This window comes from Paralichthys olivaceus, chromosome 15, assembly GCF_024713975.1.
Source record: "Paralichthys olivaceus isolate ysfri-2021 chromosome 15, ASM2471397v2, whole genome shotgun sequence".
NCBI classification, from domain to species: Eukaryota; Metazoa; Chordata; class Actinopteri; order Pleuronectiformes; family Paralichthyidae; genus Paralichthys; species Paralichthys olivaceus.
The window spans coordinates 22,599,636-22,615,390 of record NC_091107.1 but is presented as its reverse complement, the minus strand read 5'-3'; the positions used below and the strand labels follow the sequence as shown (position 1 = coordinate 22,615,390).

The window sequence follows — 15,755 nt, the reverse complement described above, 5'->3', positions numbered from 1 at the left end:
TTACCGGAAATACAGGGGGCTGCCTTTCAAAACAAGAGCACGAGCGTTAATAATGGATTCTCTATCTGTATTGTCTTTATATTTCAGGACCAACATTTTTCTTCAGAACCTCAGATGTGTACTTGAATGTAAATGCTGATGCGGTAGCTTCCCTGACTAGTGTTATTATCTCTTTCAGGATGTAATAAAGCAGTAACATTGGATTTGAAAATGAAAAGAACAGTAACCAGCGCCTTTCAAATGCATGACATGGTTATAGATTCAAATAAGATTTTTATTTTCAATATGGTATCTGTTTAAAATGTAGTTGTTTGCTCCACCAATTAGTCGACGGGTTGTTTTAATCTGTAACACTAACCGGATGCGGTATGTTTGCTTCCCGTTAACTTGGCGGGACTTTTGCTCCCGGCAGCCGCTCGAGTGGATCCAATGAGGTGACGCCGCGTTCCGGGCCCGACTACTGAGAGCGAGCCGGTGATAAGCGAACTAAAGACGGCCACAAGCGTGACAGCACAGAGGCTGCGAGTCCAGGCAAAACGCAGGAACACGAAGCCGAAAGCGGTGTCCTTTTGCTGGTCGCCCCGCCACACTCCGGTCTGAGCCGCCCGCCCGAGGAGAGGTGAGTTCCTGCCCCGGCACAGTGTCAGTCATGCTCTCTTATTGATGGTGGTCTGACATGGAGCTAGCTAACAGTAGCTGTCAACTTCCCTCAGCTCCCGGCGGAGAAGCGCTGTCTCTGCACCGGAGCAGCTGCACAGATGTTTCACACGGAAATGTTCCACTGGAACTGAGCGGCTATTGAAAACCAGTAACTGCTCTCTGTTCCCTTAGCTTTGTATCAAACAGCGGCAACTTCTCCTGCGGGCAGCCGCTCCAGCAGAGTGACTTCCAGAAGCTAAAGGTCTCATGTGTGTTTTAAAACAGTGAGGGTTTGAACCGTGCATCCATTTTACCGTCATGCGTCACTGGCTCACCGGGACTGGAAGATTCTGTGCTGCACATTTCCTCCTGCTAACGTGAAGCACACACACTGATGTGGCTTCCGATGTTCTCTCTCTGGGTGTGAAGCTCTGGCTCCAGTCTCTATTCACACAGTGTTTAAAAAGCATTTACTGCCCTTTGAGTGCAGCGTGGTTAAAGCAAAGCATCGATGCTTTGCACTGGTTTAACTGCCACGTGTTTGGAAGTGTCCTCACCTGTGTGGGAGGGATCAGGTGCATTAGATGCTTGGGCAAAGGACAGGGTCATGCCCAGCGCTGGCTTTGCGGTCCATCAGGAGACAGGAGTATGATGCAGCTGTGAAGACATCCTGAATGAGTATAGAAGCAAATAGAGCAGGTTAGTCATCTCAGGTGGGAGATCCTGTTGCTCCTCCCCCCCCACATAGAGAGACATCATCTCTGGATGAAAAGCATCTCTGCAGAGCAGCTTGACCATCAATGAATCAGAGAGATTTTGACCGCAGTGTGTGATGTTACCTAGAAGAAATGTCATAAATGACCAGGCCTGGTTCCTGGGATGGTTTTTCATTTATTTCATTTCATCTTTATAGCTCATCATGGGGGAGAAGAGGATGCTGGCTCCAGTGGCTCTCTTCTGCCTTGTTCTGGCAACGTTGCCTTCTCACACAGGTAATATGATCCATCAACATATGCACACATTGTCCTAACATGGCGCACTAATTGCAGCGGTGAGCAGTGTGAACAATGCCATGCCAGTAAATACAAGATTCTGTTATGAATCAGTGTGGGGAAATAACTGAGCTGAGCAAATACTTGAGCTCAGGAGCTTCATGTGGCATTTGTGTGTTTGGTTTTTACAGTGACAGTAGCTGTCATGTCAGTTGACCTGGGCAGTGAGTGGATGAAAATGGCGATAGTGAAACCTGGTGTGCCGATGGAGATAGTTCTCAACAAGTGAGTATAACAAAGCTTTTGTCTCAGAGTACAGTGTGTACTCACCATGTATTTGATGTCACTGGGAATGTAACCAAGGGAAATGCCCTTTCTGAATAGAGTAAATGAAGCTCAACACTGTGTGTGTTGTCTTTTCTTTCAGGGAGTCACGGAGGAAAACACCCATTGCCGTGTGCCTCAAGGAAAATGAGAGACTTTTTGGAGACAGTGCACTGGGAGTGGTATGACTTCTTCTTAAGTTGACTAAATTGCATGAACATCAGCTTAATGATGGTTTCCTTGTATGCTATTAATGCTCATATATTCTGTACATTTCAGACTGTGAAGAACCCCAAAACTGTATATAGGCACCTCCAAAGCCTGCTGGGTAAAAAGCATGAGAACCTCCAGGTGGCACTCTACCAGAAACGTTTTCCTGAGCACCAGATGCAGGAGGACCCAGTGAGAGGCACAACTTACTTTAAAAACTCAGAGTGAGTCTTTTTTTAACTTGTTCCCTGCTTCACATTTGAATTTTTCATTATACAGTAAATACAAACATTAACTCTTTAGTCCAATCACAAAGAATCTTAAATATTTTGCATGTGGTTTCCACAGTGGTGGTTCATCACTCGCTAGTACGAGCTATTAACAGGAACTAGTTCAGTCTGTTCTAAACTTGCCTGTTTGCTTTGCCTGCTGTAATGATTCCTTGTCATTAGGGAGTCCTTCTTAAACAGTTCTACAAAATACTGTCACTTTTGTATTGTTTGTGTGTTGGACATTGGTTGCAAAGTCTATGGTGCAGAGTGAAGTTAGGAAACTTTGTGTTTATCTGCCGTAAAGATTTTAGTGTCATGTTTTTTATTAATTGAAACTGTATGTATTTAATTACTGTTCAGGTGTGTGGCTAACATATACGTTTGAATGATTTACTCAACTGGTGTTATTTTTTCATATATAACATGTCAGCTATTTCCAAGGTCTGTTAAGCAATCAGCAGAATCTTCAGACCCAAGTTCACACCATTTCAAAATAAAAGCGCTGTAACTCCAACCAGTGTTCTGATTGTTACAGAGCGCTTGCTCCTGTTCAACACTTTTTATTTTGAAATGATCAAGACAACTCAAACATGCAAACAATTTCCAAAAACTCAAGTGTACACAAAAAAGATATTGTACAATATAGTATTGGTGAAGAGAAGATACGAGTTCATAGTAGACTGATAAACAGAAAGAAAAGGACCAAAATCAGATTAGTGAAACCACTTGTACTATCTAACTGTTATTAATGGTCTGACATCAAAGATCTGTGAGGGGTGTTGCCCTCCATTTGAGGTGGCCTGTAACCAGTGGCCGGTTTGGTTGAGTTTAGATGGACTGTTGTGCATTTAAGGTGAGCTCTGCTTTGATAGGACGCCATCCAGTAATGCATTAACGGCACTGTGGGATAAACCTAAATCTGGTTGGCTGCTATAAGGCCTGCCAGAAGAGGTCTACGTTAATTCAAAGTGAGAGGTATTGAGGAGCCATCATTGAGAAGACAAATGCACAGGTTGGGTGTTAATATGGATTCAAGTAATTCTGATAGTGTCAACATTACAGACTTCTGGAAATCTTTGCCCTGTTTATTCAAAGTTAATTCATGTTGAATGTTATAATTGCACCAAAGTAGCCACTGCACCTCCCTGACAGACAGATGTTTGTGCAATTAGGTAGATATCCTGTATCAGGCTGTGTGTCTGTCCTACAGTGTTGTTTTTCAATTCTTCATCATGTAGAATCTTTTCCATTAATGTGACTGATTTAGTAGGTATAGTACAGATGGTTCGACTCACATCACATCTGTCTTTTTTCCTCCAGAGAGTTGCAGTTCTCACCCGAGGAGCTCCTTGGGATGGTGCTCAATTACTCTCGTGGACTGTCTCAGGACTTTGCTGGTCAGTTGGCACAGGGAAGAAGATGCATCATTGTGTTACATTTACAAACATATGAGCAAAGTATATTAATCTGCATCTCTTCTTTTTCTATCCTCCTAATCTCTCTAACTTCCAGAACAACCAATCAAAGATGCCGTGATCACTGTCCCAGCCTTTTTCAACCAGGCAGAGCGTAGGGCAGTCTTGCAGGCCGCGCAGATGGGCGGTCTAAAGGTCCTTCAGCTCATCAATGACAACACAGCTGTGGCCTTGAACTACGGGGTCTTCAGGAGGAAAGATATTGACAACACAGCTAAGGTGCACATTCAGCATTTCTCCTTAGTGCATGTTTAAGAATCAGTCTGGTGCAGTAAGTGACTATTCTCTCCTGTAGTTGACAAATCCTATGTCCACATTGATAAAGTCTGATACACTATCTTATTCCGCTGTGCCACCATTGTTTCCAAATCCTATTAAAACACACCAGTGAGCCACACTTGAGTCTTTTCTACGGAATGAACTCTGGTTCTTGAGCCGGTTTCCTTGTGAACTCTTGGAACCTTTTTGCAAAACCACATTTTCTTTCAATATTGATTAGAACCATTGGTTATGCCTGAGCTTTTATTCTGTTATTATAAATATGTGATTTGTCATCACAGACCATCTATTAATAAGAAGATGTGGAGGACTATTACATGTAACACAAATCCTCTCTTTCTTGTTAATAGAATATGACGCATCATGTTCACATTTTAGGTCAAGGAAAACGTGCTAGTTTTTTTGGGTGGAAACCAAATTCGTAACCTCTCATCCAGATTATTAGTCAAAACTCTTAGAAAGGAACCGACACACTGTACAACTACCGACCTTCTGCTTAGAGGACGACCGCTCTAACCCCTGAGCCACATTGTGCCTTAAATACTCGACAGAGAACATCAGTCCCTGAACAAATGAATGAATATAAGTTTTGTCCTGAAAAATATTTTACAATCAATTGAGTATTAAACATTGGTCTCCCTATGAGAAGCTGCTCCATGTTTAGCACTGTCCATAACTCTGTGTCTGAATGTCTCATCTTGTTCTTTTTCAGAATGTGATGTTTTATGACATGGGCTCTGGGAGCACTACTGCCACTATTGTCACTTATCAGACCGTCAAAACCAAGGAGTTTGGCACCCAGCCCCAGTTGCAGATCCGAGGTGTCGGGTGAGTCCACTGATCCTTAAAGGGGGCATCAAAGATTGCTCGATCAGCACAGCGTTGAGGCTGTGTAATGGTCTGTTGCCAGGATTTCTGTGTCGAAGAGCTTCTGAAATATGTGAAAACGTGTGATGTGAGGACAGAAAGGATGTGGGTAGCGATCAGAAATCAGAATTGCTTCAGTGTGTCAGGTGCGCTCACACCTGTACCGTTCCTGTAATCCGATCATAAGCAGCCAGCGACCTGTTTTCTCCAGCCTGGAGAGATGGAGTGAATTTTTTTTAAATAAAAGATATTTCATAGTTACTGTACTTATGTCAGCATTTGACCACTAGATGCCTCTACCTGCCAGTGCCCTTCCTGGCATCTCGGCAGGCCAGAGACTGGAGATTGTTGGTCTGACCAATCAAAGTAGTGGAGGCATTACTCACTGTCCCCGCCTCCAAAGAGTGCTGAGCAGTTGAGAGTGCATTGGGAGTGCTCAAGCTCATGTTTGTCACAGCCCCTTGTAAGGATGTTTTCTGCACATGGGTGCTTGTCATATCTGGTGCTCACGCCTGTTTTTATGAAGTTTTCTGAACAATTAAATAAAGGTTACACACTCTAGCATAGTCTTAAGATTTTAGTCTGACCTGTGAGTATATTACAAGACTGTAAATCATGGATTGCACTGTATTTCACAATAAGAATTAAAGAGGTTTTGTTCTGTCTTGTCCTCATCCTGTTAAATTCAAAACAGGAAGACACATGCAGACATCAGACACACACACACACACACACACACACACACACACACACACACACACACACACACACACACACACACACACACACACACACCATACTGAGAGATATCCATGTCTAGCTCAAGTGAAGTTAGAAGAAGCAGATAATGTGTCTCAGGTATAAGGCTTGCATCTACACATTAAATAGAGCTGTGTCTTCAGCTGCTGTAGAATCTGTCTTGACATCTTCAGCGCTATATTCTTTGTGTTTGTTTGTATTTTCTTTTTTCCCCCCATTTTTGCGCCTGTTGCGTGTTAGAAAAATCACCCCCACTCGCTTGTAGTGAATTCTATGGAAGATCTGCTGTGTTCTCACATCGGCTCCTCGGGAGTAAGATATCCCAAAAGCTCTCACTCGGACATCTGACATTTGAGTGTTTAAGAAATATATTGAAGAAAGTGAGGATAAGAGATGTTTAATGAAGGTGTTTCTATCCTGGAATGTCTTTGATTAGACGGAACAGTATATGCTTCCTGCATTTGACAGACAACCTGCATAATAATAAAAATAATTATTCACCTTTCAGAAACTTCAAAGAAGTCCATGTAGACTAAGGTGTGCCTCTCTTCTTCTGCCTCTAGGTTTGACCGTGGGTTGGGGGGCTTTGAGATGGACCTGCGACTGCGGGACCACCTGGCCAAACTGTTCAACGCGCAGAAGAAGAGCAAGAAAGACGTGAGGGAGAACCATAGGGCCATGGCCAAACTGCTCAAAGAGGCCCAGAGGCTCAAGACAGTGCTTAGTGCTAACATTGACTTCATGGCTCAGGTGAGTACACTGGTGTTAACCCTCTACTATCGGTCCATCTTGCTGGTTCTGTATTTCACAGTAGTGTATTTTTTTTCTCGTTTTTTCAGGTGGAGGGTTTGTTGGACGATATTGACTTCAAATCAAAGGTGACCAGGTCTGAGTTTGAAGAATTGTGTGCTGATCTTTTTGAAAGAGTGCCTCGTCCGGTGGAGGAGGCCCTCGCTGTTGCAGAAATGAAACTGGTCAGTTTTTCCATTGCATTGATGTCTGATGTCTGATGTCTGATCTGTGTCTGATCAAGTTCAGCCTGGTCGTCCCACAGGACAGAACTTAATACAAGTTAAATGATACATGTGCACATATTGAGCTGATTGTCACTGTCACTACATAAGACCATATTGTAATAGAATTTCATAACAATAGAGCACAGGGTCCTATATACAATTCTGTACATTCTTACTTTCCAGCGGGGGATCCCCTGTAGCATTCTCACATTAGATTTGCCCGACTTACTGCAAAATGTATAATTGGAGGCGACGGGGAGAGGGTCTGCAGATAATCCAAAGGGCTCTTACTCAGACATTTGTGTTCACACATGCGCCACCTCTCGAGAAAGTGCAGAGTCTCCAGAGTTCAGTGCATGTTTGAAAGCAGGTTAAGTGGGCCTGTATTCTTATTTGTTAGTTTGTATTCCTTTGCTTATGACTCGCCCTGCTGTAAATGAACGGATGTCTGTTGCACTGCTGCAAAACTGAGTTCTTCTTTTTGTGCTGACAGGATGAAATTGAGCAGGTGATTTTAGTCGGTGGCTCCACCCGCGTCCCCAAAGTTCAGGAAGTGCTGCTCAAAGCTGTGGGGAAGTGAGTGTCATGCTGCTCTCACTTGAACAACTTTCACTTTCGAACATGTAAACACTTGATTGATTTCACATGATTCTCTTCGACTTAATATAGGAAAAGTGAGTTGTGTTCCTGCAGGTTTAGTTGTGTTGATAGTACTTGTTGTGTAATTGTGTGTATTTGTCCTCACAGAGAGGAGCTGGGGAAGAACATCAATGCAGATGAGGCTGCAGCCATGGGCGCTGTGTACCAGGCTGCTGCCCTCAGCAAGGCCTTCAAGGTTAAACCTTTCCTGGTCAGAGATGCCGCTGTCTTCCCCATTCAGGTCAGTGCATGTCGTTCACTGAGATCACTAAAGTAAATCTATGCTGTTATTTTCGTTCGTTTTGATCTTAGATGAGCTGTATTATAACTGGACCCATCTGTGGAGGTGTATGCAGTTTTAAATTTTCCTCATTTGTACACTATTCATAGTTTTTGAGCTAACTGAATGGCAATAAACTGTGCTGTTAAGCGCTTTGAGTGGTCATCAAGACTAGAAAAACTCTATGTAATTACAGACCATTTACTTAAAATTCACAGTCGGCTAGTTACCTGCATTTTTAACTGTTATAAAGTTTGATGTAAAAATAAATCCATGAAGCCATGTTAAAACTAACCACATGTTAAATAATTCAGGTGGAGTTCACCCGTGAGACAGAGGAGGATGGGGTCAAAACCTCGAAACACAACAAACGTATCCTCTTCCAGAGGATGGCGCCCTACCCCCAGCGCAAGGTCATTACATTCAACCGCTACAGCGATGACTTTGCGTTCGACATCAACTACGGAGACCTCAGCTTCCTGAGTCAGGATGACCTCAGGTTAGATAGCTGCTCACTTAAGCACTTTTTACCCCCTCTGGAAAAAGTGTTTTCCAGCACAAACATTGATAGAGTCAGTTCAGTTCAGCTGTGATCAGGACATTTTACAACTAAAAAGCCAGAAGAAACCAGACTTTACAGAACAGTTGTTGAGTGTGAATTTGTTTTAACCCATGTTCCCTCATGATATACATATGTTAAACAGCTGTTCTACTCTGACCCTGTTGGTCATGTGTTGCAGTGTGTTTGGCTCTGTGAACCTGACCACTGTCAAACTGTCTGGAGTGGGCAGCAGTTTCCAGAAGCATGCAGACGCTGAGTCGAAAGGCATCAAAGCCCATTTCAACATGGATGAAAGTGGAGTGCTCCTGCTGGATCGGGCAAGTTACATTTTTGTGTTAATGTAGCCTCCTTATTACATTCAGTTTCTTTTTATTTGAGTTGTGCCAAATCACAACATGCATTATCTCTACATTTACACAGAAACATTTCTAACATGCTGTTCACAGAGAAATACTTATAAACACAATATCAATAACTCATTTAAATTCTATGATCATCATCACTATGGGGATATTTCATTTTTGTAAATTGTCCTTCTCAGGTGGAGTCTGTCTTTGAAACAGTTGTGGAGGAAAAAGAAGAGGAATCAACATTGACTAGTAGGTTTTGCAAACACAAGTTGAAAATCAGCTCTTCAGTCAGTCTTAAAATCCATGTTATAGAGTTAATATGACTTCATCATTACGTAACAGAGCCATCACATTACTGTCTTTCAGAACTGGGTAACACAATTTCCACCTTGTTTGGTGGAGGATCTTCAGAACCTGCTCCAAATGTAACTGAGCCTGTCCAGGTAAGTGTATCTGTGTTCATGGTACAACACAGTAATGGGTTTGTTCATGAAATACAGTAAGGCCTGTATGAAGGAAGGACTTTTACATTTAGGGATACATTTCTTTGTCCTGGTTTATCTGTAACAATTGTTAGACTGAACTGCTTTAAGTGATTACTCAAGTGTCAGGTGGCAGCGCTCACACAGACCTTAGACCCTAGATGCCAACGCTGTTCCCTGATTTGTGACATCCAGGATGAGGAGGAAGTACCACCAGAGTCAGGAAAAGACGAGAAGGACGAGGTCCAGAAGGACGAGGCTGCCAAGGAAAAGCCAGATGATTCAGAAAAAAGTAAAAATACTGAAGAGAAAAGCCAGGAACAGACAGAGGAAGAAGGCAGCAAGACTGATGCCAAGGTAAGATTTTACCATGTTAATCACTTGCAAAGCTCGTGTAGACTGTCTTTGGAGTGGTTCTACACTTTGGACAGAATTTGGTGAAAATCAATGTTGTAAGAGAGAATGGCCTGAAACATGTCACTGTCTTTGAAGGAGGAAAAGGATGGAGAGAAATCTGGAAACGCTGAGGCAGAGAAGGAGGAGGAGGAGGAGAAGAAGGCAAAACCTCAGAAAAAGGCCAAGATTTCTGATGAGATCACAGTGGAACTGATCATCAAGGACATCTTTGATCCCACTGCAGATACAGTCACTTCCTCTAAAAAGAAGTAAAAGAGCGACTGTTGATTCTTTCCTTAGTTTTTGTGTAATTTGGTTCTCAGTTCTGTCAGCTAAATTAAGTCCGTGTCTTTTCAGGCTGCAAGATTTGACAGACAGAGACCTGGCCAAACAGGAACGAGAGAAGACCCTCAACAGTTTGGAAGCTTTTATCTTTGAGACACAGGTTAGCATCGGACACCATCTGTGAGGTTTACCTTTTTATCTGTCTTTGTTTTTTAAGCAAGGACAACAACAAGCACATTATCCCTTCTAAATAATTAGAGATGCTCCAACCTGATTTCAATGCCTGAATCTGGTTATCTTACAATACCAGAGGTCTGTCTTTCTTTAATATAAGAATATTATTATGGTTATTATGTAGAATGCTACATAATGCTGTAGTTAATCAAATGACGCTTTATGAAAAGAGAAAAAACTATACAGAAATGTATTATATTGTAGATCAGAGCTAATCAACTTCAAAAGCAAGTAGGCCAAAAGGGAAAATCATTGGGGGTCGCTGTATAAGCCCTAATTTACTGCCACTGATCCCTCATACACACTGATCTTTTAATCACCTGAATGTTAACAAGTAGAGTTTTTAGAAAGGAGATTTAGGAATTAGAAAATGAAAGGAGGAAATGACTCTGAAAAGTTAAAGCAATGTAAACTATGGATAAAACGTGGAGAGATATATTGATCATATATGTTACTGCAGGAAGCTCCGTTACAGAATATTAACTTAATATAACATGATACAGACAAAAGAGTAAAAGAGAAGTTCTTGCGTGAGAGAAAGAACTGCATATGAGTGTCTGACTGTCTGGATGGTAAAAATGTTATGGACCATAGCCCAAGCAATTACCCACCAAATAGTGCTGCAAATGGCGCAGCACACACCAAGTTAAAAATATATTTTATTGTGAGAAGTGTACAAAAATAGAAACTGCTTAAACCAGATTCATAACAAACATAATCAACTCAGACTGCAGAAAGACAGCTTTTGTTGGCTTTTAAAGTTCACTGCTCTTTGAAAGGGTTATTATTAATGTGCTATTATCATTTTATCAGTGGTATGAAATGATTTCAAAATTATGAGAGTATAATTTATCACAATAATTAATGATTAAAGATTTGTTATCATAAACTATCAGTGGCGATACCCAGCCCTAATCAGCACCAGATACTGATATTGAATTGGATCTGTTCCATCTCAAAAAATAGCCATGTCACCAATGCTTCTTCCAAAGAAAACACAATACTTAATACTTTACATCACATTTAAATTTCTCCAGGACAAAATGTACCAGGAGGAATATCAGTTGGTGGTGTCAGAGGAGGAGAAGGAGCAGATCTCTGCCAAGCTGACGGAGGCATCAGAGTGGATGGATGAGGATGGTTACACGGCCTCCACCAAACAGCTCAGGGAGAAGCTGTCTCAGCTGAGGAGCTTGTGCAAGGACATGTTTTTCAGGGTGGAGGAGAGGCGCAAGTGGCCGGACCGCCTGGCCGCTCTGAACGGTATGCTCAACACCTCCAGCTTCTTCCTGAGGTGAGTGCTGATGGGGGGAATGTGACAGAGCTGGGGACGTGAGCACTTTCTGTTGACTCGTGCATGTTTACGTTAAGCTGGTTAAAATAGCAAATGCATCATTTTACCCTCCATCCTCATGTCCACACTAATATGTTTTAGTTTTAAAAGTTTTAAAAGACCAAGGTTGTGTTTTTAGTTTTAGACAAGAAGAAACGGAACCTTTGGAAACAATGATGACACACGTTAGCGCCCTGATTAAGTAAAATCATTCATGACGTATCCTTCCCTGTTTGGTCACTCTCCTATGACATGACCTTATGTGGGGGATATCAAATAACAGACTCCCAGTGGTGATGCAGCATAGAAAACAGATTGTTTTGCTAACACTAGTCGTGTGTTGTTCCGCATTTTTTATAAAATGAAAATGTAGTACTTGGTCACGGCCTTGGCCCACCTCTTTCATGTGACCAAAATCCAAGGTACTGCCAGATGTGATGTGTATGTTGATGCCATTGATACTCACTAGATGTTGGCCTTGAGACAGATTTGTTGTTTTCCTGGTGAAAAGAGGGCAAAGAAGAAGAGACTCCTGTTTTACACGTGTTGGACATATTTTACTGTGGATAGAGGTTAACAAGGACCAGGAAATGCTGTGTGGATTCAAGCTGTGCTCACATAAAGTTTAGAATTTCAGCAGCATCACATAGACAGTGTCATCATTGTTGTTTCTCTTTCCAAGGAGTGCCAGACTGATTCCTGAGGACGACCAGATCTTCACTGAAGTTGAGCTGAATTTGTTAGAAACCCTCATCAATGAAACAACGGTAGGTGATGAATGAATGAATGCTCTCAGATTGTCATCACACCAGGAGGTGGAGCTGATACTATTGATTGATACCAGTATATCCTCAAAAGCTTGTTTACACCTCAAATATTACTCTAGAATTATTCATCAAGTACCACACGCTATTACATTTACTGGGACATTAAAACAATATTAGTGTTATATGACATAAAGGGAGACAGCACAGCTCTGGCAGGGTATGATTGGGATATCCCCCACCCTCTTAACCCCTGCGCCTCAGTAAGGTTAGGGATCTGCATGAGAGATTAAAAATAAAATGGTCAAATCAGCAGATTCACCACATCATAATCCAGACTTCCCCTTTCAAGCTTAAGCTTCAAATAACCCTGATGACACCACCATGACATCATCAGGATTATTTTCTCAGACTCCTTCCAGAGCCACTGAAGACATCTTGTCACTGCTTTTACGGCTGGGTGGTTCTCTTTGAATCAGGTAAACTGATCCTCATGTGTCAATTGTTCCAGACGTGGAAGAACGAGACGGTGGCACAGCAGGAGAAACGCTCTCCAAAAGAGCGACCGGTCCTGCTGTCTAAAGACATCGAGTCCAAGCTGGCACTGCTGGATCGAGAGGTCAACTACTTGCTCAACAAGGCCAAGTTTGCCAAACCGAAGGCTAAAGCCAAAGCTAAGAACAGCACCAGCTCAGAGAAAAGCAGCAAGGCCAATAACACAGCTGAGGAGAAGGTCATCCCTCCCACAGAGGAGAGCACAGACTCAAAGAGTGGTGGGTCAAACAGCACAACACACAGACCTGTTGTTCTTCTTCCACAAATCCTAAATAACAAAATGTTTGTTATTTCTCATTGAATTGCAGAAATCCCAGAGGAGGCTCCGCCGGGCGAGGCCCCGCCTACCGAGAGCACTGTACCCACAGACTCAGACAGCCAATCACAGCCCTCAGAAGAAACGACAACCACAGGTCGGTCTGCCATACCTGTTGCTGATAATGCCAGAGAACTTTAGGGTGCGGACAAAATAACTGGAATGAAATTAGATGTGGTCTCTTACAACACTAAACGTCAGGCTCAGAAGTCACCTGGATGAAGTCACTGGCACACACTATCAACACAAATGGAACTTTATATCACTGCAGTGGATTGCATTAAATTATGAATCATGCTCACTCATTTCTGTTATAATGAATGACCAGGTCCAGTTTTTTCTCTAAAAACAAGGACCTTGATTATAACAGTTGAAACAAGATATTCATAGAAGAGAGTGAAATTAGATTTTTGCATAATGAACCATATTGACAAAAACCTCAATGTCAAGAAGCTGGAATGATACATGATAAGTGTATTCCTGTCAAAAGCAATAAATCATGCATAATAATACTGATGTCATTTCTTAAAAGGTTGCATTACATCCACATCTCATGCAGAGGAGCATTTGTTTTACATGTTAACGACTTGTTCTTCAAATTGATTTTAGAGGCTAAAAACCAAAATGGGCTTTGCTCTTTGCTCTTTGATTATTCTCCTACTTTTGTATTTGCCTGTGGAGTGTAATTCCCATGTGCTGCAGTTGAAAATATGAATAGTTAGCTGCAGGGTAAGAGTGATTCTAAATTCTTTGTAATGGCCACAGGAGTATTTGTTAGTCAGTTGTGACATGTGAACATTTTAACATAACAGCGTAAGCTTGTAAAGCAAAGCTGATGACGAAACAGGTCGCCATTTTCCCCTCTGACTTCAAACTTAGGCGTTTCAAATGTTGCATTTATTCAGTGTCAGCTATAAATGTGGGCATCAGTTCCTCTGCCCGTGTAGTTGTGGACTGGAGAGGAAATGTTCTCAGTACTGTGAGCTCTTTTCTACTAATGAATAGAGCTGCTATAATGCCACATACATTCAGTATTCATTTTTTCCCTTCTCTGTCCTCATTTTCAGCACCAAAGGACAAGGACAAACCTGAAAACCATATAGACGATGAATTATAACAGCTGGAACTGGGGGAAAAATCACTATATTTATTGACAGTGTATAAATGTTCAAGTTCCTTCTTGCTCTTTTTTTTTTTTTCTTCTTTTTTTGCCCCGGTCGTTGAACTTCTGGGAGCTGAATGGATGAGGACCGAAGTCCACACTCATCTTCTTCCCAGATTTGTCTCTTCTCGCCCTTCATCTCTTTTACTTTCATGGATTCTGTAAGCAATGGACACACGAGGAACCAGTCAAATAAAAATAGAGCCCCACACTGTGTGTGCTGTGATAGATGCACGGTCCAAAAGCCCCTCTCACGTCCAACAGATGGTTTCCTAAATGCTGATCAGGCCTTATAGAAATAACAATTGACAAGAACGAGTGCTGTAACAGTCGTCATTCGTAAACTTCTCATTTCCTGCTTGGTCCTCTGCACTGTATCCTCAACCATGCTGTGTTGTTGAGAGATTAATGTTTGTCCTAACACCTGCCCTTTACTTTCACTGACCTGTCATGGATTGAGTGCACTAGAGTCCTCTAGAGGAAACTCTGAGGGTAGATATATTTTTATTTTTTTCCTCCAAGCCCAAAAATGTATTTTGTACATTTTAGAGAAATTTGTAGAAAACAGACAAAAGGTAGAAGCAAATCTCAAACACATACAGTTTATGTAAAAATGTATTGTAAGTACAGTGGATTGGTTAAAATGGAAAGCATCTTTAATCTGGTGAATAATAATTGTTGATATGGCTGCGTGGCATAATATCCAAAGTCCCACTGTAATTTCTCAGTGAGCAGCAGAATAAGAAGGATCGTGATTTATTGATTTATTCCTGACCAGTGATGCTGGTATAAATGTGCATTGTATATAAACATGTGGAAACTACATGGTTGAGAATAGGTGTGTCTATCCATCATAAGTCACTTGCATTTAATTTCTTTAGTAAGCTTACCTGATTGGATTTAATGAAGAATGCCCAATATTACACACCCTGAAGTCCAAATTCACCACCTTTTTTTTTTTTTTCCCCCAAAACTATTTGCTCTATTGAATCATGATTACCTCAAAAAACGCAGTTGCCAAATAGGGAACATGTCAAATTTAAATGGCGTCTCCACATATCTGCTTAACATTAGGCTTCTGATCCTGTTCAACCAAAATTATTGATTCATGACTCAGTTTTTCCACTGATGCCTGTCCAACCTCTGAAAAGGGTTTGCATCTGTTTCAGTGACAGCAGACAAACTGCATGTTTTCAAAGTGTCATGAGCTGCTAACATTATAGAGGAGGCGGAAGTGATGTCACTGCTCTTTGCCTCGACGTGCCCTCTGCTGCAGCTTCTTGCCCAGATGTTGGCTCCACTTCTCCTTCCATGTGTGGGTCAGTAGTGCGCTTCTTTGTTATTGGCACTCTGGATTATTTAAAGAGGAAAGTTAAAATCAAACAAACAAAGGCAGGAATTGAAAATGCTAATAATGTTGTGTTTCTAAACTGTTAATAAAGAATCTTTTTGTTTTTAATTAGTCATTTTGGTTCAATTTGTTTCTTCAATAATCACGCAGTAATGGAGCTAGTTCATGCTTTTGTCTGTGGTGTTGAGTCATCCACTCAGTTGTTGGTAATAA

General features: G+C 41.7%; 1 protein-coding gene across 1 annotated transcript; it reads left to right on the top strand.

The window, feature by feature from the left end:
* Positions 1-393: 393 nt before the first annotated feature.
* Positions 394-15,650, top strand: hyou1 (hypoxia up-regulated 1). The gene is made up of 24 exons (XM_020085866.2): positions 394-619; positions 1,553-1,631; positions 1,823-1,916; positions 2,059-2,137; positions 2,235-2,389; positions 3,758-3,834; positions 3,950-4,131; positions 4,904-5,019; positions 6,381-6,567; positions 6,657-6,791; positions 7,327-7,409; positions 7,581-7,713; positions 8,067-8,251; positions 8,493-8,631; positions 8,856-8,913; positions 9,031-9,107; positions 9,342-9,503; positions 9,639-9,811; positions 9,900-9,987; positions 11,099-11,355; positions 12,077-12,161; positions 12,670-12,931; positions 13,022-13,126; positions 14,097-15,650. The coding sequence occupies exons 2-24, from the start codon at positions 1,559-1,561 to the stop codon at positions 14,144-14,146; spliced, it is 2,955 nt and encodes a 984-aa protein (XP_019941425.1). The 5' UTR covers positions 394-619; positions 1,553-1,558; the 3' UTR covers positions 14,147-15,650.
* The last annotated feature ends 105 nt before the right edge of the window (positions 15,651-15,755 follow it).